At 40.0% G+C, this 23569-nt stretch overlaps 1 protein-coding gene across 1 annotated transcript in view; it reads left to right on the top strand.

Moving 5' to 3' along the window:
• The first annotated feature begins 1421 nt into the window (after positions 1-1421).
• The window catches only part of SVEP1 (sushi, von Willebrand factor type A, EGF and pentraxin domain containing 1), a 198303-nt gene continuing 176155 nt past the window's right edge, over positions 1422-23569 (top strand). Inside the window, exon 1 of the mRNA XM_047768130.1 lies at positions 1422-2104. Within this exon, the coding sequence (XP_047624086.1) occupies positions 1568-2104 (537 nt within the window). The 5' untranslated portion in view covers positions 1422-1567. The remainder of the gene's footprint in view (positions 2105-23569) is intronic.

Below are 23569 nucleotides of genomic sequence, written 5' to 3'. Positions count from 1 at the left end.
CTGAAGGTATTTCATTAAATATAGATGGAATTAAATCATTTGATATTAGAGACAAAGAAAACTTTGAGATCACTGAATTCCATCATGAAATAGATGCAGAAATTGAAGCCAAGAATTGGAAGCTTCTTGGTTGGGGTGATTTATATACTTGCAGAGGCCTATTTACCCAGGGCTCCTGACTCCTAGCTGGAATCATTTTTTTCTGCCTCTTATGCAAAGTTTACTCCTCCTTTGCATTTGCACCATCCCTTTTGGGGTGTTGTTTTGGAAAAACCACTCCCAGGTGACAACATGTGTTTCAAAGTAATAAACCAGGTGCCATTTAAAGCCAAGGAAATGGACCTTTGTGAATCTCACCTGTTGAAAGAGACCACAGGCACTTAGGTGAGAACTGAAAGAAAGGAAAGGGACCCTTACTCATCATCGGATTTCAGAGCAAACTTCACGTCCTCCACAAAGGCTCCCAAGGCCAAGTCTCTCTGCTTAAGGTCTTCATGCACTTAGCAGGGTCAGCTGTAACTGTGTATGTTATTTCTGGAATACCTGGTTAGTGGTCACCTGATTTGCTACCTTCTAAATTCCTTGGGGACAAGATCTATGTCAGTTTTTGTTCCTCCTCATATTCCAGGTGTCCTGGCACACCATAGGTGCTCAAAAACATCTGGTGAATGAAGGAGTGAACAAATGGATGAATAAATAAATGCTTGAATGTACTACCATGACAAGTCATGGCTGTGGGCTGCACAGGAGCAGATGCAACCCCTAGATGGTGCATCTGAGGTTGGCCCTCAAGAGTGCACACTCACACACACCACTAATCAGAAATCCCCACCAGGAAAGTCAAATAAACATCTACTTGGGGCTTTGAGGCACCAGAGGGGGAAAAAGAGACACAAAAGGTGAGCAAGCAATTTTCAAAGGATGCTTTCAACTCCCTGGCTAGTCCGCGTGTGTTTTCCTCTACAAAGTGTTTCCAATTACTGTGGCACTCTCGGTATCTGGATCCATCTCCAGTGAATTCCTCTGCAGCTCCTGCCAGACATATGGGATCAATCAGGGCTTCGGCGCTGGTGCGCTTGCTGCGGGAATGTTGACAGCCTGACAGACGCGGGGTTCTGGTGTCATGGAATCTCCAAGAGTCTTTGGCTTGATCCCGGGAGGAGAATGAGGGGGGGAGGAGGGAGATAGAGGCAGAGATAGAGAAAGGAGAGGGGAGAGGGAGAGACAGAGAGAGGAGGGAGAGAGTGAGAGAAGGAGGGAAGCGAGAGAGATTTTTCTTGACTGCCCCCTTTCCTTCAAACATTTTATAGGCTTCAGGGAGAGCGAGGAGGAGGAGAGAGGGAAAAGACGAGAGCGAGAGGAGTAGCGAGTGCGCGCCGTTCCCTCCCCTGTCCCCGGCCTGCCGAGTCTGGACTGTGTCCCCAGTGTCAGACGAGAGGCTGCTGAGTCTCGCGGCCGCCGTCCCGCGCCCCGCGCCGCGCACGCCCCTCCGTGAGCCGAGCGGCAGAGCATCTCTCCGCGCCGGGCCGACGCCTGCGCTCCGGGCGACCGCTCCGTCTCCAGCGCGATGTGGGCGCGCCTGGCCTTTTGTTGCTGGGGTCTGGCGCTGGTTTCGGGCTGGGCGACCTTTCAGCAGCTGTCCCCGTCGCGCAATTTCAGCTTCCGCCTCTTCCCCGAGGCCGCGCCCGGGGTTCCCGGGCGGCTCCCCGCGCTGCCCGCGCCCGAGGAGGACTCGGCGGCGGCGGAGAGCAAAGTGGAGCGGCTGGGCCAGGCGTTCCGGCGACGCGTGCGGAGGCTGCGGGAGCTCAGCGAGCGTCTGGAGCTCGTCTTCCTGGTGGACGAGTCGTCCAGCGTGGGCCAAGCCAACTTCCTCAGCGAGCTCAAGTTCGTCCGCAAGCTGCTGTCCGACTTCCCCGTGGTGCCCACGGCCACGCGCGTGGCCATCGTGACCTTCTCGTCCAAGAACAACGTGGTGCCGCGCGTCGATTACATCTCCTCCCGTCGCGCGCACCAGCACAAGTGCGCGCTGCTTAGCCGCGAGATCCCGGCCATCACCTACCGCGGCGGTGGCACCTACACCAAGGGCGCCTTCCAGCAAGCAGCGGTAAGGTGCTCGCCCTCCCATCCCCGGCCCGGCTCTGCCCACCCGCCACTGCCTGCTCGGCTCTAAGCCGGGCTCAGCCCCGGGCAACCTCCCCATCCCCAGCATCAGAATCATACCTATCCTTCTGTTGTTGAGGGGGAGGTCCCTTGGGATAATGGATTTTAAAGGCTTAAGGAGCTGTCACGCTCCTTATTAAGTGGTCTTTGAGGACCCTCTTAGGAAGGTATCTTTGAGATGCTGTTCATATTCAAACTCCTAGGGATAGACCGCGGCCAAACTGGAACAGGTGAGTACGTTTTACAAAGTGTCTCTATAGGTAAGAGGTCGAGTGACCTGTTGTCTAATATGTGATTTTATGTTTGCAATATGCCTTTGGTTGTTCTGAGTCCTTTATAAGATTTTTAGCACTTTGAAGAAGTCTTTTCCAAAATCTAACTTTTTTTCTGATTATGAAGTAACACATTCAAATAGAAAATTTGGAACATATAGAAATGTTGTACACATGGTAGCAAGCCAATGTTTGTGGAATGAATGAAACCAAAAGGGGGGCGGGGAGCACCTCTAAGCCCATCACCTTTGAAAAGCCACCGTTTATATGTTGTTGAACATTTGCCCAGTATGCACATCTGCACACACTTTAACCAAACTGGTGTCTTGCTGTGTTGTAGGCTACATTTTTCATTTGTTATGTCATGAAATGATCTACATTATTATGTATCTAATATAATGTAGTTATTATATACCAGTGCTACTTGCATACTCTTCGGATGAAATGCAAGCACTGTAATCTATTTTACCGGTCACTTATTGTTGGACACTTAGGTTTTTTATTAACTAAGTTATGATAAACGCAAATACTTACGGACCCCTTTGATTACTTCTTTAGGAAGAATTTCTATAAAGTGACCGAATTAAAGAATATGAGCATTTGTAAACTTCTTGATGCCTATTGTCCAGTTCTCCCTTGGAGACACATGTATTTACATCCCCACCAGCAGAGTATCACAGCAGTAAGTTTGCCACCTGGTCACCAGTAAAATGTGCTGATGTTTTTAATGCCTTTTCCAGCTTGATAGATGACTAGAGGTATCATTTTAGCAAACTCACATTTTTTAGCTTTATTGGAGATGAACATTTTCTAATACATTTACTGGGCATTTGTATTTTTCCTTTGAAAATTACCTGGTAGTAACTCTTGCCCATTTGGCAATTATGGTGCATGTTTGTATGTTTGTTTTTCTTAGTGATTTCTACAAGCTCTTTGTGTAGGAAGACCAGTAACTCTTTTTTTGTACATGCTGCAAATGTTTTTCCAGTTTGCTGCCTTTTACTTTTGTTTACCATAGTGTTGTTAGATGGATGATTTAAAATTTTATATATTCAAATCTATTAAACTTTGTCCTTAGGAGCATACCATTCCTTAGAATGGCTTTCTCGTTTCTCAAATCAGAGAAGTATTCTCCCATCTAACAGTTTAATCCATCAGAAGGTTATTTTAGTGTATGGTATGACAAAGATGTCTAACTTAATTTTTAATGACTAGTTAGCCAATTGTCCCAGCATCATTTGTTGACTAGCCATCCATCTTTCTCCAACTTATTGAATGACACTTTTATCATACACTAGAAGTTTAAGGGTATTTGATCTCTTCCTGACCTTCTATGACATTTTATGTCATCCTGGATGATAGGATATTCTCTTCTACTATTTATTATTTTTAAGCTTTGCAAAAGTGATTTAATTATTATAATTTTACAATATATTTAAATATCTAGTAGTACAAATTCTCTCTCCCTTTACTTTTTAAATCAATTCTTATATACTTATTACTTAATGTGAACTTTAAATTCCTTTTCATATATTCCAAATAAAACCATCCAGAATATTGATTACAAAAGATGAAATAGAAAATTAAGGTGGGGACTATTTACATTTTCTTTTTTTTTGTCTTTCTTTTTTTTTTTTTTAGGGCTACACATGCAGCATATGTAGGTTCCCAGGCTAGTGGTCTAATTGCAACTGTAGCTGCCAGCCTATGCCAGATCCGAGCTGCATCTGTGACCTGTACCACAGCTCATGGCAACACCGGATCCTTAATCCACTGAGCAAGGCCAGGGATCAAACCTGCAACCTCATGGTTCCTAGTCGGATTTGTTTCCACTGCGCCACAACAGGAACTCCTACGTTTTCTAATAATTGTCCTTCCAAGTCAAAAGTATGTCCATTTATAACCAGTTCTTTTTGTATCCTGCAGTACAGTTGTAGATTTCTAGTAACTAAGTCTTTTATATATTTTTTAAAATTTAGACCTAAAGGTATTCTTGTCGGTATTGCTGTCATAAATAGCATCTTTTCAAATTAAATTTTAAACAGTTATTCTTGATATAAAGAAACACTTGATTTTTTAAAACATCAATCTGCATCTGGATTCTTGTCCAAGTCTCTTTGATTCATCCTTTAAAAATATTTTTTATTTTACTGGTAATAAGTATTTATTATAGATAATAAAGTAATCAGAAACATTTTCTGTAAATACACTGTAATATCTTAGTACATACCCTTTTTGACTTTTTCCAGTTGCCAAGGTAGTATGTTTTCATACATGTACATATATCATGCATAAATGTTTGCCCCAAGGGATTTATTATGTTCTCTTTTGTAACTTGACTTTTCCATCATATTTTGCAGCCTTCTTTTCGTTATAAGAAATATACCTCTACTTCATCATTTCTCATGGTCACACAATGTTCCACTATAAGATGTGCCTTTATTTTCATCATGTGACTATTATTGTATATTTAGATTGTTACAAAGCAACACTGTGCAACTAAATCTTTGCTCATGTCTCTAATAATTTCCTTAGCACACATTTATGAAGTGTTAGGTATTATTCCTTCAAAGAGGATGCCCATTATTTTAAGGCCTTTGATGCATGTGCCAAGCTCCTCTGCAAAAATGGTACCAAATTGTACCCTACATGCAGTGTCTGGGTCTGTATGCAGGAGGCAGCATATCTCATTGGCCATCTATAGCTCCTTTTTTGAATGCCTATTAAAATATCTTGGGATTATTATCCATTCTCATTTGAGAGAGATTCTTTTTCTTAGTGATTTTACCTTCCCTCTGCCAAGAATGCAGCGTTTTTTTCCCTCTGTGTTTCACTTGCCTTTGAATTTTGTTAATGATGATAGCATCTATCGTTTTAGCCATCTACTGAATCTATTTCTCTTTCCATTTGTGTTTTCCCCCCTTTCCTGTGAAGTTTGAAAGGCTCTTGCATTTAAGAGATGAAATATCGCCCTCTGTTTATTGTGGTAGTTGTGCCAGACAGAGTTCAGTTTTGCAGACCTAGTAGGCTGTTGGCCTCCATTCCAGGTTCTCATGAAGTCCCCAGTACTGGCCTTATTCCTGACGGCACTGCCCACTCCATCAGAGAAGAACCCCACCACATTAGGGAAAGACTTGCCATAGACCAGCTCCTCTGTTTGGCTTGGCCAGATCTGCCTGGGGCCTCTTAGTCCTCTTGATCCAACATGGTTAAATGGATAATGAGTTGAGTACGCACTGCTCTCCTCAGGACCTGCTTTCAGCTTTCTCCTTCCAAATACTACATCCTGTCTTGGAAAGTGGAATTGCCAACAGGGTTCCAGTGCCTTTCTTCTGTCTGGATCCATTTGTCATCTAACAAGCAGAGGTTGCTCAAAAGTTTGTGTGAACTGAACTTTCCCTTGACTTTATTTTCCTTTCCTCATCTTGGTTAGGTTATAAGAAGGTGCAGGAGGGGGTCAGCTGGACTCAGTGCCTGTCTAACCTGGAAACCTCCATGTGTTTACTGTAACTGTGCCAAGCCTTTGATGAGCATTCTTAGGTATAACTAAAACATAATCTTATGGGTAAAATTGATTGAAGAAGACTGCTATTTAGAAATAGCATTAGTGAAGTTCCCATTGTGGTGCAGCAGAAACAAATCTGACTAGTATCCATGAGGACACAGGTTTGATCCCTGGCCTTGTTCAGTGGGTTAAGGATCTGGTTTGCTATGAGCTGTGATATAGGTCACAGACTGCAAATGCGGCTTGGATCTGGCGTTGCTGTGGCTGTGGTGTAGGCCAGCAGCTGTAGCTAAGATTGATTCAGCCCCTAGCCATAGGCTGTGGGCGTGGCCCTAAAAAACAAACAAAAAAACCCAAAAAACAAAAAAGCAAAAAAAAAGATAGAGAGAAAAAAATGGCTTTAATAGAAATTTGAATGTGAATTTTGGCAGAGAGATCAGCAAGCCAGTTTTATTGTGGGATTAGTTTGAAAACGGTTAAGCTGTGTCGTGTGGTTTGGAAACTGTAGACATTCCATCTGGGACATGAGACCCCTTGTCCAATTCTCAGGCGTGTGCAGGATGGTAATAGTGCAGTGGATTGTGACCTGGCCTATATGTGAAATTGAAAATCCTGGGGATGTTTTTGACTTTTCCCAGGAAAATGTGTTTTTCAAGTCTTTTCCATTTGCAACTGAATGACCACATGGCTGTACACAGATATAAACACAGGCAGACAGATATGCAAACGCATAAACATGCGCATAGATACACACTTGCAAGTACATGGCTGCCCCTCACGATTCAGACATTTTACTCCTCTTATGGAAAATCCTGAAAGGGAGCTTTTCCTTTACCAATGTGAATTTTGCTGTTATCTCTCAACACATGTGATTGACTAAACGGTAAACATAACAGCATTGCTTCATTTTTTAAATGTGGTGTCAGAATTGTACAACTTGATAGGAAACTCTATGTATGGACTTTTTTTTTGAATGGATGAACTGCAGTGTAGATGTTTTCTTTTTGGACGCCATCCCAGCACTCATCAAAGAAGACAGGACTAAAGCAGTGAAATCTATAGTTGGTACAAATTCTTCCAGAGATGCATTCAATAAATGGGGGAAATATTTAGCACCTTGAACTTGATTACATGAAGGGCTTTTACAAAGTCAACAAAAAGCTCTTCAGCTTTTCCTTGACAGTGGTTTACTGTTTCACAATGACCTTCCTTCTTGGTTTCCTGCCCTACCATGTATTTATACATTGGCTCTCCTAAACAGCCTAATTTGGATTGGCCTCTATGTGAATGCAAGACTCTTCAACTCCTGAGCATTTCACGTCATAATAAAATCAGAGCCTCTCACTCCCACTTCGATTTTGCTAAATATCTGTTACGCAATCATAGCGTGGAGCTTCCTTTGAAAAAAGTCTCTGCTTGCTTTATTGTTTCAGAGTTCCAGAAATATGATCCTCTGGTGGGGAATGTGCTGCCTCACCAAAAATCGGAGCATTAGACGGTGAGGAAACTGGGACTAGATGGGCAGAAACTCTTCCTAGCTGAAGGAGAGGACATAACGTAATCTGTCTGCTCTTGTACTTGTTCACACCTTTTCCTGCTCTCTCAGCCTCATGGGGGGAAAATCTATCTGCTTTTAAGCATTCTGATAAAACCTGGAGTTGGGGGAGATGCCATTAGATTAACATCCTGATGAGTAAAATTAGAACTATGTTATTTTCATAGGACAAACCAGTATAGCCTGTGCAGCAGCCTTTCTGATGGCCCAAAAGCTGCAGGAAAAAAGGGAAGTTTGCGTTCTCCTTCCCTTTTGGAAGAGATGGGGGGAGTCATAGGATCTGCAGTGGCTTCAGGAGCATGATTTGCATGATTTAGATGTTGAGAGCTGCTCAGTGTTGAAGGGCCATATTCTTTTTTTTTTTTTTTTTTTTGATGCTGGAAACATGATCTTTCTAAATGCACCTCTGGAAACATTCTCTTTTGTGTTTGTTTTTCTTTCTTTCTTTCTTTCTTTTTATTTTTATTTTTTGGTCTTTTTGTCTTGTTAGGGCTGCACCCGCAGCATATGGAAGTTCCCAGGCTAGGGGTCCAATCAGAGCTGTAGTAGCCAGCCTACGCCAGAGGCACAGCAATGTGGGATCAAGCCATGTCTTTGACCTGTACCACAGCTCATGGCAACACCGGATCCTTAACCCACTGAGCAAGGCCAGGGATCAAACCCGCATCCTCATGGTTCTTAGTCAGATTTGTTAACTACTGAGCCACAACAGGAACTCTTCTTTTCATATTTCTTAAGCGTTTAAACAATTCTCACGTTGCCTAGGTCTTCTATAGGAACTTCTTTGGTAATCCCATCAGTACTTTAGAAATGTGATTGAATGAATGAAACCTCAGGGCTTGAAATAGATCCAGACTTCTTGTGTATTTTCCAAGCAAAGATGAGGCTGAAATCCATTTGGGGGGAAAAGAGAGAGCAGGAGCGAGTGAGAGAAAGAGAGAGCACAAATAATTCTCAAACACTGAATTCCAGTGTATTCTTAGTCTAGCATTTGCATATTTTGTTTATTAGTTTGGTTATTCCCAGCACACCAGACACTGATATGTAATAAGAATGTGTACCTGGGCTAATGTTAAAGATATTTATCATTCTTGGCTGCCAATGTTTCATTATGTTTGTTTGAAATACATCATGAGAGTACTTGGTCAAAGACTAAATGCTTAAACACAGAGCAAGGGCAGATGGCTCTGTCCTTTTTCACTTCTGTGGTCACAGGATAGGAAAGTCTCTCCCAGTGTCTTCATGGTACAGATGTGCTAGAGAGGAATTGTGCTTAACAGTGACCATAAAGTAAAATTATTAACTGTATTCATTCCTGACCAGATATACCTTTCATTTGTATATTTGTTTGTCTTTTTGCCCTTTTTCTTAAGGGCCGCACCCATGGCATATGGAAGTTCCCAGGCTAGGGGTCTAATCGGAGCTACAGCTGCCAGCCTATGCCACAGCCATGCCAGATTCGAGCCGTGTCTGCAACCCACACCACAGCTACGGCAACGCTGGATCCTTAACCCACTGAGCAAGGTCAGGGATCAAACCCGTCACCTCATGTTTCCAAGTCGGATTTGTTTCAGCTGTGCCACAATGGGAACTCGTACCTTTCATTTGCAGAGTGCTTTGTAACTTAGCAAGCACTTTCAGGTTATGATTTTACAGAATCATTTTTTTAGAAAAGGCAAGGATGCTAGGAGAGGTTAGGTAACTAAACGCTATGCACAAGGCTAAGTAAATGCCAAAGGAAGAGTCAATCCAGTCCTCTGATTTGTCATCTGGTCTTTCTCCTCCTCTCCCCACACCTCCATTCCTACCCACATTTTACGGTATCACCTCCGTGTATTGAGTTGTATCAAAAGCCAAGGAGGTGTAGGGAATTCCATCTCCAGAGCCACAAAAGTGTTACAGAAGATAAAATCCCCAACAGCCTAACCCAGAGAGCAAAAACCATAGCTCTAAGACCACAATTATTCCAAGGGGGAAATTTCAATTGGTCCTCAATATGTGTGAAATATATACATATGTATGACATATGTATGTGTGTGCGGGTACATATGTATGTGTATATACTTGCATGATTAAAAATATATATTTAATATATATTTTAATTTTGACAAGCATTTTAAAAACCAGGAGATAGCATTTTTTAAAAATCGGGGCTTGGGCTTATTCTTGACAAACAGGAGTATGTAACAATTCTGAGTGTGATTTCTCTGAGCTCATCAGCATCATCACCTGGCACTTGGAATTTCATTATGTGGTGCTTGATTGCTGTTCCACAAGCTAACATGGACCGATCATTGGCAGAGCCTGAGGTGGTTTAATCCCTTCTAGTTTTTTCTTCTGAGCTTCCTTTTTAATCGAATGAATTAGCTAGGATTAAGTTTAACTGGATATAATAGAAAAATCAAAGTACCACTGGCTTAAACATGACATGCAGTTATTTCTTTCTCAAATTAAGTCTTGAGTAGAAAATTCAGAGCTAAAATGGCAGTTCTGTGATCTCCTCAGGGACCCAGCATCCTTCCTTTTAGCCCTCTGCTCTGTCATCTTCAGATCACCTCATGGTCCAAGATGGCTGTTGGAGCTCCTACCATCAGGGGTTCATTCCAGATCCCAGGAAGCAAGGAGGGGCAAAGACAGTCACTTTGCTCTTTAAGAAGACTCTGTAGCAATTCACACAATACTTCCACATATATCTCATTGGTGAAATCTTGGTCTCAAGCCCATCCTTAGTTTTATGAGTTTTATTACTGAAAAGGAAGGAGAGAGTGGATTCTGAGGAAGTAATAAGTGGTCTTTACCAAGTCAGTGTGTTAGGAAGAGCGTGTGTCTAACCAGAGAGGTATCTGGAAATCCCACTTTGTTTCTTGCACAAAAGACACTGGCTGACCCAGCTGAAGATTGAAGAGTCAGGCCTTACCTAAGTAAAAAATATCTTTGTCTTTGTGCTAGATTATACACTTTTTTTTAAAAAAAATCCAAAACTATCAAAGTTAGCAATCCATTTAAATTTTGGCCATGGAAACTTCCTATGTTAGTTTCCTAGCAGTTTCTAAATAACATGACATTCACTCCCAAATAAAAGATTATATTGAGAGTGATGGGAAAAAAATGCATCCCACAAAATAAAATCAATATTTTATTGTTAATTTAGTTAAGCCAAATGAATATTTCTAAGGAAAACACTGTTCTTCTTTGGATTTTCAGAGGAAGATGTCAGGTTAAGAGACTTCTACACTAAGAGGAATTTCCTGTTCTGTACTCTCTCTGCCTTTCCCATAGATTTTAAAGAGTATTCTCTAAATCTCCCCACACCATGTAAAGAATGGATTTCTGGCATAGAAACTGCTTGCATATAGTAACCTGCTTTGGTTTGGAGACCAATTGTGGATAGGAGACGTCCTGTGAGATGTTGTTGTAGCCCATGAATGTCGTTACAGTGCTTTATATGAAATGAGTGATAGTGGTAAGAAAATGAAATCTGCAGTGCATTAGTAGGTGTATTTTCTTACAATCTTGATGAAAAGATTTTCAACATACTCATCTGCTTTGCTATCTGCCTTTCTCATGAGGTCATTCAAACTGTTTGCTTTGTGTAAAGAGTTAAGCAATAACAATTTTTCAAATTCAGAGCATTCTTTCATAGCTGTAGTGACCATGAAAGCTATAAATGAGGATAGAGTCTCATTGCTACCTATGTTGAAATAGTGACAACTGCCTTGTTTTCGGTGAATAGATGTCTTTCAGAATTAAGGACAAGATAACTTCCTACAAGATTAGTAGAGAAAAACAGTTAACAGAAAGTTCTTAGCAGGGCTTATTACAAGATTGAATCATTTGCTAAGCAAAGTTAGTTTACTTAGTATCTTGACTTAGTCATTTACTAAGTAAAGTCCAGGCTGGGTATTTTTCCAGTTGTAAGTTATTGCTAGAGTGTATAAAATACATTTTGAGGTACGTGAGTTTGATGCACTATTTTTTAATTTCCAAATGCTTCTGATGACCGTCATTATTTAATGCTCATCCTGGTGTACCTAGTTATGGGACATACTCATTTCTAGTGTAAAATATGGTTTTATAAAATTTCAAAGATGACATTTAAAATGTGTATGTGTGTATAGGGTTAAAACGTGTACACTTATTTTCTCAGATATGAACTCAAATTTCCACTAGTTACCTATAAACTTATGTGCATCTGTATTTAACCATACTTTCTTACATTTATTAGAGTAAGGGTCTCTTCCTTCAGCCAAGGAAGACCTTCTACCAAGTAGAATTTCTCCTTCTCTCTTCTCTGTTCAAGATCTTCCTCTCAATAGGCTCTTTTAAAGTAGAACATTCACAATACATATTTTAAAATGGGTAGCATGTTTCCAGAATATGGTAAACTGTCAGTATGTTTGCAGAGTCTTAAAACTATAAATCGTAAAGCTAAGTTATTCCCAATCAAGGAATGTCCCATAAGAAAGAATTCAAGGAGTTCCTGTTGTGGCTCAGGGATAAGGAACCCAACTAGCATCCATGAGGATGCGGGTTCAATCCCTGACCTCACTCAGTGGGTTAAAGAGCCGGTGTTGCCATGAACTGTGGTGTGGGTTTCAGATCTGGCTTGGATCTGGCATTGCTGAGGCTGTGGTGTAGGCCAGGAGCTATAGTTCCGATTCAACCCCTTGCCTGGGAACGTCCATATGCTGCATGTGTGGCCCTAGAAAGGAAGGAATGAAGGAGGAAGGGAGGGGAAGGAGGGAGGAAGAAAGAATTCAAGATACACACAATTCCTTGGAATAGGAATTGAGAGACGGTTCATCTCTGGTTTGGGAGGGCTTCACCATGGCATCTTTCTTTACCTCTCCTGAGTTCTAAATTGGCTGAATTTTAATACAACAGAGAAGGCAGGTGGGAAATCAGACATGCCCTCATCTCTTGATTAATGCAGGATGTGGCCTGGGTACCCAGCTTCCTAATACTGAATCTCTAAAATAGATTGACCTGCCTCCCCAGGAACAGGCAGTGCTGGGCACGGGGAGCATCCCTATAAAACAGAGATGGGGCAGCCAGCCAAAAGCCAAAGGGAAGGGGAAGGGAGGGGCTGAGGAAGCGCTCCTCCCCGGGGGAAGGCTGGGAGATGAGGGGTGCGGGGGATCCAGAGGGTAACTCTGATGGCTGGCACCCCACACAGAAACTAGAGACAGCCAAGTTCCAAGTTTAACAAAATAAAAACATATCCAGGCTAAAGTGTAGTACAGTCAGTAAAATTACATTTTTAAAGACTATTTAATGACATCATAAATTTGCCAAGTATTGTAGTAAATGAGCCGAAACTCTCTGATTATCATCACTGTATAAAACTGTGTATATAAAAGTCCGATTTCATGAAATATATGCCCCCAGAAAGAAAAACTGGGGAGGAAAAAAAAAGTCAAAATATTAGCAGGAGTTATCTCTGGGTAGTATGTTTTCCTGTTTAAATAAATCCCATTTATTCTGTATTTGAAAACTAGTTATAACAAACATGTATTACTTACGGGAAGTGAAATGTCATTGCTCAGCCGGGCATAGACTGATGACATGCCTTTGGGGCTTCTGGAGGCATAGCCTGAAGCGCTCGGTCTCAAGTCTTAAAATTCCTTTTGAGTCTTAGCTTTTATCTAAATTGCCATGAGAACTTTGCATCCTAGCCCATAATACAGCTCTGCTTTTAAGAAATAAAATGATACTTTTAGCTGATTGTTAGGAACTTGAGGTGAAACAATTCCAGTCATTTTTTGTTTTGTTTTATTTTTTGTTGAATGCCACTCTCTGTTGCACTGAATCCCTTAGTCTGACCGGAGAACTGTCCTGGGTTGAAAGCCCTGACCCTACAGATTCTGTTACTCCCTTCAGCTGTCCCTTTCCTCTTTCCTAGTGTCACCTTGCGTTTTGAGGATCCAGACTCACATAAAAATCTGCACACAGATGATAGTGCTTGGCAGGCTCCCCGTGGGTATCCGGATGGCTGGCCACGATGTGACACTGAGCAGAGCACTGAGGCTGCAGATGGTGGAAATGATCAACGCCATCCCCTTGCTGAGAGGGCGGGCGAACTGGGCCCTGCTTTGGCTTGTCACACATGGAGACGGATGCTGACCCACTGCCCTCTCTTATTCTCTCTCACCAAAGAACGTTCTCAGGGAAGAAGGATGTGCCCTAACCCATTAATATCATCACATGTAAATGAAATAATTGCCTCAACCACTTTCTGCAATCAATTCTCTAGCCCTCTAGCTTCATTTTTAGTGTGATTTTTGTCCTATGCAGTGAAAGCCAGCCTCTTTGCCTGCTGCCATTGATGGAGAGGGTTTAGGCACATTCAGGTGTGTTGTGTGATAGTGGTTTTTGATAATGGTGTCTCTTTCAACTTGGCTCACTCATTTTGACTTACACCAACCGAGTCAATATCTGCAAATAGGGCCTCCTCGTGTTAATCCAGTTCTGTAGGCTTTACCTTTCCAGACGAATCTGCAATTGACTTTGAAAGAAATTAAGCAATTTTTTTTTTTGGTTATTTGTGTTTTTTTGCAGTACTGTTTCTAGCCAAGATTTCTCTCTTTTTAGTCACATTTCCTTCAAAATATGCAGTCTTGGCTCTAAGTATTGCTCCTAAAGTGGTGATTGCAGGCAGTTATTGTTGAAACTTTTCTAGCAATAAAGATACCAAAGTTTAGGCTATTTGTATATAATCAACAGTAAAAATCAACGTTTTGGGTATTCATCGGCAGCAAGATGTGATTTAGGACTTTCTCTGTAGTTCCCAACTTGGCACTGGGACCCATGGCTTAAACTAACAAGCACTGAATATTTCACATTTTAAAGACAGCCACCAGCAATCACGAATGATACATTCCCTTGGATTTCAGTGGTGCTGTGCAGAGCGGGCCTTCATGTAGTCATCCATCAGAGAGCTGAGCAGCAAAGGTAAAACTGAGACAGAGAAGCAGAGCAGACACTGGGATCTTTGCCTTCGGGGAGAGCAGAGATCATACTGAAAGGCTGATCTCTCCTGGCCTCATGGAGGGTTTTCCCCTTCCAGCAGCTAAGTGTGGGGGAGACCAGCATTTTCTCTATCAGTTGGACATTTACTTGGGCAGAAGCCTTAATTTGCTGCTCTGCCTAATTAATGGAGACAAAGTAAGCCAGAGACACAGCCAGTGTCTCAGTGTGGGTTCTGCTGGAAGCTGAACCGAGGTGAGAATTCGAGTGCAAGTAGCTTATTTGGGGGGTGATCCTAGGAAGTGTGACTCGGAGAGTGGGGACATGAGACAGGAAGGGAACCAGTCATTACAGGAAAGGTAATTAGGTCTTAATCCCACTAGGAGCCAGGGTGGAATTCAGGCTTAGAATAAGCACAGTGGAGAAGGATCTGGTACATTTATAGACCTCCCCTCATCCATCACTGTTGAGGGCTGCTCTCTGGAAAGCATAACTTTTCTATCACTCTCACCTGCCCTGCCAGTGAATTAAGTGTATCTCAGTCAAAGAGATACAGATGCTGAGACATGGGTGGTGGTGGTACCCACAGGGTCTGCTGTTGCAGGTAGAAAAGGGGTCTCAGGGAGGCAGCCTGCCCTCCCAGCCTTTAGCAAAGCAAGGATGTGTGATTTTTTTTTTTCCATGGGTGAAGGAGAACCATGGATGCGAACTGGACTTGAGTCATTCGTTGCCTGCTAAGCAGACAACCCCCACAGTGAGAGCTTGCTGGGTATCCTACTGGAAGTGGGATCAGAAAAGAACACACATGTGGGCCAGCAATGGTTAGTCCACAAACACAGAAAACACCCGTGACTTTTTCTCTATTTCTTTTCATTTTTTCCCCTCTTTCTCCTATAGTTTCATGGTATAAAACCCAGTATCAGAATCTAGGAGGTAGAGGTTGCTGAAGTCCCAGCAGTGTAATTCTTTTCAGGAATTTGCAGAGTAATCTGTATTGACCTTTATGATGTTTCCCAAATATGGGGGAATGCTGGAGAGAGCTCTCTAGTTAGTTGGGAAATTACAGGGAAATGTGCTACATGCTTCTCCTTTTGCACTTGTTGTCCAGAGATTGTCTGTTTCCCCTCTGCTTGTTGAGGACAAAGTTCCCATCTTATTTGACTTTATATCTCCTGCAGGACCCAGAAAATTATATTTGTTATAGCTTTAGAGTTCTTAAAAAGACTTATCTTTAGTGTATTCAATATTTTAAACTTTTGTATAGCAAGGATAGCTTTACTGTTTCTCTTCTAACCAAAACAAGGATAATTATGACATCATCTCAAAGGAATATTCAGTGGATGCTTGCCTTCCTAAGTGATAGATTATATTAATTTTAGCAAATTCAGCCTTTGGACCACTTTCCCAGGGCAACAATCTAAAGTGTTGAGTAGAATCTCAGGTATGAATCCTTACCTTTTTCCACCTCCTTAAATCTAGCCCAGGAGGGAAACCCCACAGCACCTCTGGCAAGAACTCCATCCAGTTCAGAAAAGTGTTGCAGGCATTTGAGGTTTTGAATTCACGTCTTCTCTCCCTATTGCTGTCAGCACTGTCCTTTAATCTCTTCTGCAATGTTATCATAACAGCATAGGTTCAAGCAGTTCTTTTTTCTCCTCCTCTGCCTGGGACATTATCACCTCCTTCTTGGCTCAGGTGGAGGCTGTATGGATTTTAGGTATAAAGTCATAATTTTCCCTAACCCCCCGACCTGTCTTGTCAGGCTCCACAAATATGATGACTTATTTTCTTTTTTGTTCATTTCTTTCTTTTTTTGCTTTTTTAGGGGCCTACGTGCAGTATATAGAAGTTCCCAGGCTAGGGGTTGAATCAGCTGCAACAGCCACAGCAACACGGATCTGAGCCATGGCCGTGACCTACACCACAGTTCAGGGCAACACCAGATCCTTAACCCACTGAGTGAGGCCAGGGATCACACCCATGTCCTCATGGATGCTAAGTGGGTTTGTTACCACTGAGCTATGATGGGAACTCCTTGATGATTTATTTTCATTCAAAGCTTTGAGTGAAATATTTGTTTCCTTGTCATTGGTTTATCACTTGTTGGACGAATTCCAGCATCATGTTAAAGGTTTCTTTTGCAAATCGCTATAATGCTAGTGAGTAATTACTAGTCAGGTCCCACTCCAAGCATTTTCCCTATATGGATTCATTAAATCCTTGCCACAGAAAAATCTCCTCAGTTAGGTTGTTGTTAATTTTCCCTAAATACAGATGCAGAAACTGAATCACAGAGAGCGTAAGAAAAGTCATACTGCTGGCAAGTCAAGGTACTGGATTTCAAATCCGGGCAGTCTGGGCTCAAAGTCTAAACTTTGAACCACCATGTTATATTGCCTCTGTGCTCTATTGTCCCAGGATCTAGTAGGTACAAGACCCACTGATCCATACTCAGCAATGCAGTTCCTTGCAAGGATCTGAGGCAGAGAGAGCAGCCGGGAGTGGGGCTTGGGTATGTGGATGACCATGTAGAAGACCTGGTAGAGCAGACACAGGGAGTGAACATTTAGAGAATGTTTTGAGTGGACACTCTCTAAAGCACCTAATAGCTGCAAGTAATGAGCTTTTTGCTTTGAACATATATTGGGTTTTTTTAAGGCAAATTTATTATTTATTAAAGTATAGTTGATTTACAATGCATCATCTACTCTATAGCCAAGTGACCCAGTCATAAATATAACTATATATAAATATATTCTATACATACTCTTTTTCTCATATTATCTTCTATCATGTTCTATCCCAAGAGACTGGATATAGGTCCCTGTTCTATAACAGTAGAATCTCATTGCTTATCCATTCTAAATGTAGTAGTTTGCATCTACTAACCCCAAACTCCCTGTCCCATCCCACTCCCTCCTCCCCCACCTTGAAAACCACAAGTCTGTTCTCTAGGTCTATGAGTCTGTTCTTATTTTGTAGATAAGTTCATTTGTACCAAATTTCAGATTCCACACATCAGTGGTATTATACGGTATTTGCCCTTCTCTTTCTGACTTACTTCACTTAGTAGGTTTATCTCTATTTGCATCCCACAGGCCAAGTGATGACCTGTATAGCTCATCTCCTTCACCCCTGCTCAGTCCAGGGAATTGCCTTTCAGATGCCATTTAAAAAATTATTTTGTTGAAGTATAGTTGATTTACCATGTTGTGTTAATTTCTGCTGTGTAGCAAAACAACTCAGTTATACATATATATCCTTTTCCATAATGCTTTATTATAGGATATTGAATACAGTTGCCTGGGCTATACAGTAGAACTTTGTTGTTTATGCCATTTTCTTACAATATAATTACACTGGCCAGCATCTTCCATCTCGTGTACCTTAACAGATCCTGCAGCATCAGTTCTTTCAGAGACCAAGCCACTAAGGCACTGGGAGATTATATCTTCTGTTTGTAACATATCTGCCTCTGCCCTCTTCATTTATCTAGTTTTCTGACTTCTTTGATTACTCTAATCCAAGGTTAGCACTTAGCCTCACAACTTTTGTTAAAATGAAAATGCGACTCAAGCCAAAAATCAGTATTTTTTTATTTCTGGGGTCTAGTCCATGTCTCAAAATGTCAGAGTGTAATTTTAAGTTTATAATTTTAATATGCCAAACCTCAGGATAACACTTAGGCTTCCAACTAAGTTCAGTTCATCCTGACCTGTGATACTCAGTGTTCCCTTGCATCATAACATTCCTGTGTTTTTTTTAATATGCCATTCCATTTCACCAAAGGAAAAAAAAAATCTCCCTTATGACTGTTTTAGCAGTTTCTTCAGATAAGAAAACCCCACTTTAGCAATTGGCTCCATGATCATCAATGCTTAGGAAAATCTTTCTTCAAGTACCTTAGGTAATGAACTAGATTATATCCAATGCATATTTAAGGAACATTGTCAATGTTCTAATTACATAAATAATTAAATAAATTCATTAATTAAATAAATAAGCCTATAATTAAATATAAGATTGTTTAATCTACTAGAGACTATATTGCAATCCAGTGGTTGAGATGGATCATTTTTACCATCTCCCGGGAATTTGGACTTGGGCACAAGGAGCTCTGAGTAGAACTATTTTCCCAGTAGCTAGAGAATTAGGTAATCCTGTACATGGAGAATCGCAGAAACCACCTTAGGGTGAGGAAGCATGAATGAACAAAATGTGTAGATAGAAGCTGAGACAAGACAGACCATGGCCCCAGAAGGAAAGAGATGGAAAGTTAGAGTGATAAGCCACCTTGATTCTGTGGCCTGATCATTCCTAGTTCCAATTCTTTTGAAGCCCATTTTTTCTCCCTGATCTTTGGATTTGGAGAGATATTTTTATATGCTTCCAGTAAACCCTCTGATTTGTTTAAGCTAATTAAGTGGATGCTGAATCTTTATTGATAACCAAGTATGGTTAAAGCATCCTTCATCAATTTTTTTCAGGAAAACTGTGCAAATACTTTTAACTTAAGGGTAACCTCTCAGAGTTTTTTTTTTACTAACTTTCATAGACAAGTATTTCTCTAGAAATCATTTTCTTCTTTTCTTTATTATGTAAATAAATACCAATTAATAGATTTTAGATAAAACAAAAATATAGTGACTATAGGAGAATTTGCCTTTTACTTTTTTTGTATATGTGTGATATATATGTAATTTTTAAAATTTTATTTCAATGATTTTTTTTTCCATTATAACTGGTTTACAGTGTTCTGTCAATTTTCTGCTGTAGAGCAAGATGACCCAGTCAAACATATGTGTATACATTCTTTTTTTTCACATTATCATGCTCCATTGTGAGTGACTAGACATGGTTCCCAGTGCTATACAACAGGATCTCATTGCTTATCCATTCCAAAGGCCATAGTTTGCATCTATTAACCCCAAATTCCCAGCCCATCCTACTCCCTCCCTCTCCCCCTTGCCAACCACAAGTCTGTTCTCCAAGCCCATGATTTTCTTTTTCTGTGGAAAGTTTCGTTTGTGCGATATATTAGGTTCCAGATATAAGTGATATCATATGGTATTTGTGTTTCTCTAACTTACTTCACTCAGTATGAGAGTCTCTACTTCCATCCATGTTGCTGCAAATGGCATTATCTTGTTCTTTTTATGGCTGAGTAGTATTCCATCGTGTATATATACCACATCTTCTTAATCCATTCATCTGTTGATAGACATTTAGGTTGTTTCCATGTCTTGGCTATTGTGAATAGTGCTGCAGTGAACATGCATGTGCATATATCTGTTTCAAGGAAAGTTTTGTCCATCTATATGCCCAAGAGTGGGATTGCTGGGTCATATGGTAGTTGTATATATTGTTTTCTAAGGTATATCCATACTGTTTTCCATAGTGATTGTACCAATTTACTTTCCCACCAACAGTGCAGGAGGGTTCCCTTTTCTCTATACCCTCTCCAGCATTTGTTATTTGTGGACTTATTAATGATGGCCATTCTAACTGGTGTGAGGTGATACCTCATGGTAGTTTTGATTTGCATTTTTCTAATAATCAGTGATGTTGAGTATTTTTTCATGTGCTTGTTGGCCATCTGTATATCTTCCTTGGAGAAATGTCTATTCAGGTCTTTGGCCATTTTTCCATTGGGTTGTTGGCTTTTTTGCTGTTGAGTTGTATAATTGGTTTCTATGTTTTAGAGATTAAGCTCTTGTCAGTTGCATCATTTGAAACTATTTTCTCCCATTCTTAAGTTGTGTTTTTTGTTTTTTGTTTTTATGTTTTCCTTTCCTATGCAAAAGCTTGTCAGTTTGATGAGGTCCCATTGGTTTATTTTTGCTTTTATTTCTGTTGCCTTGGGAGACTGACCTGAGAAAACATTTGTAAGGTTGATGTCAGAGAATGTTTTGCCTATGGTTCTCTTCTAGGATTTGAAGGTATCTTGTCTTATATTTAAGTCTTTAAGCCATTTTGAGTTTATTTTTGTGCATGGTGTGAGGGTGTGTTCCAGTTTCATTGATTTACACTCAGCTGTTCAGTTTTCCCAGCATCACTTGCTGAAAAAACTTTCTTTTTCCCATTTTATCTTTTTGCCTTCTTTGTTGAAGATTAATTGATCATAGGTGTCTGGGTTTACTTCTGGGTTCTCTGTTCTGTTCCATTGGTTTGTATGTCTGTTTTGGTACCAGTACCACACTGTCTTGATTACTGTGGCTTTGTAGTATTGCATGAAGTCTGGGAGAGTTATGCCTCCTGCTTGGTTTTTGCTTTGGCAATTCTGGGTCTTTTGTGGTTCCATATAAATTTTAGGATTATCTGTTCTAGTTCTGTGAAAAATGTCATGGGTAATTTGATAGGGATTGCCTTGAATCTGTAGATTGCTTTGGGTAGTATGGCTATTTTTTACCATATTAATTTTTCCAACCCAGGAGCATGGAACATCTTTCCATTTCCTTGAATCCTCTTTAGTTTCCTTGATGAATGTTTTATAATTCTCAGCATATAAGTCTTTCACCTCCTTGGTCAGTTGTATTCCCAGGTATTTGATTTTTTTGGGTGCAATTTTATAAGGTGTATTTTTGTATTCCTTGTCTAATATTTCATTGTTAGTATACGGAAATGTAACTGATTTCTTTTTTTATTTTTTTAAATTACTCAAATGAATTTAACACATCTGTGTGACTGATTTCTTAATGTTAATATAACCTGCTACTTTACTGAATTTGTTGATCAGTTCCAGTAGTTTTTGGGTTGAGTCTTTAGGTTTTCTATGTATATTATCATGTCTTCTGGCATACAGTGACAGTTTTACCTCTTCTCTTCCAATTTGGATACATTTTATTTCTTTTGTTTGTCTGATTGCTGTGGCTAGGACTTCCAGTACTATGTTGAATAATAGTGGTGAGAGTGGGCATCCTTGTCTTGTTTCAGATTTTAGCAGGAAGGTTTTCAACTTTTCTCCATTGAGTATTACATTTGCTATGGGTTTGTCGTAAATGGCTTTATTATGTTATGTTCCCTCTATACTCACTTTGGTAAAAGTTTTTATCATGAATGGATGTTGGACTTTGTCAAGTGCTTTTTCTGCATCTATTGAGATGATCATGTGGTTTTTGACTTTTCTTTTGTTAATGTGGTGTATGATGTTGATTGATTTGCTTATGTTGAACCATCCTTGTGAACCTGTGATAAATCCCACTTGGTTATGCTGTATGATCTTTTTTATATGTTGTTGGATTTGGTTGGCTAAAATTTTGTTGAGAATTTTTGTGTCTGTATTCATCAAAGTTATTGGCCTATAGTGTTCCTTTTTGATGGTGTCTTTGTCTGGGTTTGGTATTAGGGTGATGGTGGCATCACAGAATGTCTTTGGGAGTGTTCCTTCTTCTTCAACCTTTCGGAAAAGTTTAAGGAGGATGGGTATAAGTTCCTCTTTGTATGTGTGGTAGAATTTGCCTGTGAAGCCATCTGGTCCTGGACTTTTATTTGTAGGGAGTGTTTTTTTAATTACATATTCAATTTCATTTCTAGTGATTGGCCTGTTCAGTTGATCTATTACTTCTTGATTCAGTTTTGGCAGGCCATAAGTCTCTAGAAAGTTGTCCATTTCTTCTAGGTTGTCAAATTTGTTGGCATATAATTGTTCGTGGTATTCTCTCTCTCTCTCTCTGTCTTTTTTTTTTTTTTTGTATTTCTGCATTATCCGTTTAGATTTCTCCTTTTTCTTTTCTTATTTTGTTTATTTAGGTTTTTTTTCTCCTCTTCTTGGTGAGTCTGATCAGAGGTTTGTCAATTTTGTTTACCTTTTTAAAGAACCAGCTCTTGGTTTTATTGATTTTTTCTATTGTTTTTTGAATCTCTATTTTATTGATTTCCTCTCTGATCTTTATGATTTCCTTCCTTCTGCTGACTTCAGGTTTTGTTTGTTCTTTTTTTTTTCTGATTCATTTAGGTGGTGGGTTAAGTTGTCTATTTGAGATTTTCCTTCTTTTTTGAGGAAGGCCTGTATTGCTATGAATTTCCCTCTAAGCACTGCTTTTGTGGCGTCCCATAAAATTTGAATGTGTGTCTTCATTATCATTTGTCTCCAGGTATTTTTTAATTTCCTTCTTGATTTCCTCATTGACCCATGGCTTTTTTAGTAGTACATTTAGTCTTCATGTAGTTCGTTTTTTTTTTTTTTTCTCATTTCTTTTCCTGTGGTTGATTTTTAGTTTCATGTGACTGTGGTGAGAGAAGATACTTGAAATATTTCCTTTACTCAAATTTGTTGAGGTTAGCTTTGTGTCCCAGTATGTGATTAATCCTTAAGAATTTTCCATGTGCACTTGAGAAGAATGTATATTCTGATTTTTTTTGGATGTAATGTCTTGAAAATATTGATTAACTCTAACTTTTCTATTGTGTTGTTTAGGATCTCTGTTGCCCTATTGATTTTCTGTCTAGAGGATCTATCCATTGATGTGAGTGGGGTGTTAAAATCTCCTACTGTGATTATATTACCATCAATTTCTCCTTTTATGTCTGTTAGTATTTGTTGTAGGTATTTGGTGCTCCTATATTAGGGGCATATATATTGATGATTGTAATATCCTTTTTTTGAATGGATCCTTTTACCATTAAATAGGGTCCTTCTTTGTCTTTCTTTGTGGCCTTCATTTTAAAGTCTATTTTGTCTGATATGAGTATTGCAACTCCTGCTTTCCTGTCTTGTCCATTGGCATGAAATATCTTTTCCCATACCCTCACTTTCAATCTGTATGTGTCCTTTGCCTTAAGATGAATCTCTTGTAGACAGAAGATTGTAGGTTTTTGACTTTTTATCCAATCTGTCACTCTGTGTCTTTTGAATGGAGCATTCAGTCCATTGACATGTAAGGTAATTATTTATAGATTTACATCTATCATCATTTTAAACCTTGTTTTCTAGTTGATTCTATGTTTCTCCTTTGTTCCTTTCTTTTTTTGGTTGGATGATTTCTGTTTCTTTTATGCTTGAGTATTTTTCTTTTCAGTTTTTGTGAATGTAATGTTTGGTTTTGATTTGTGGCTACCCTGTTTTTTAAGTATGTTAACTCCTTCCTGTATCTGCTTGCTTTAGCCTGGTAG

Source organism: Phacochoerus africanus, chromosome 2 (genome assembly GCF_016906955.1).
Source record: "Phacochoerus africanus isolate WHEZ1 chromosome 2, ROS_Pafr_v1, whole genome shotgun sequence".
Taxonomy (NCBI): Eukaryota; Metazoa; Chordata; class Mammalia; order Artiodactyla; family Suidae; genus Phacochoerus; species Phacochoerus africanus.
Note: the sequence above shows the minus strand (reverse complement) of the source record. Positions and strands in the feature narration are given on the sequence as shown.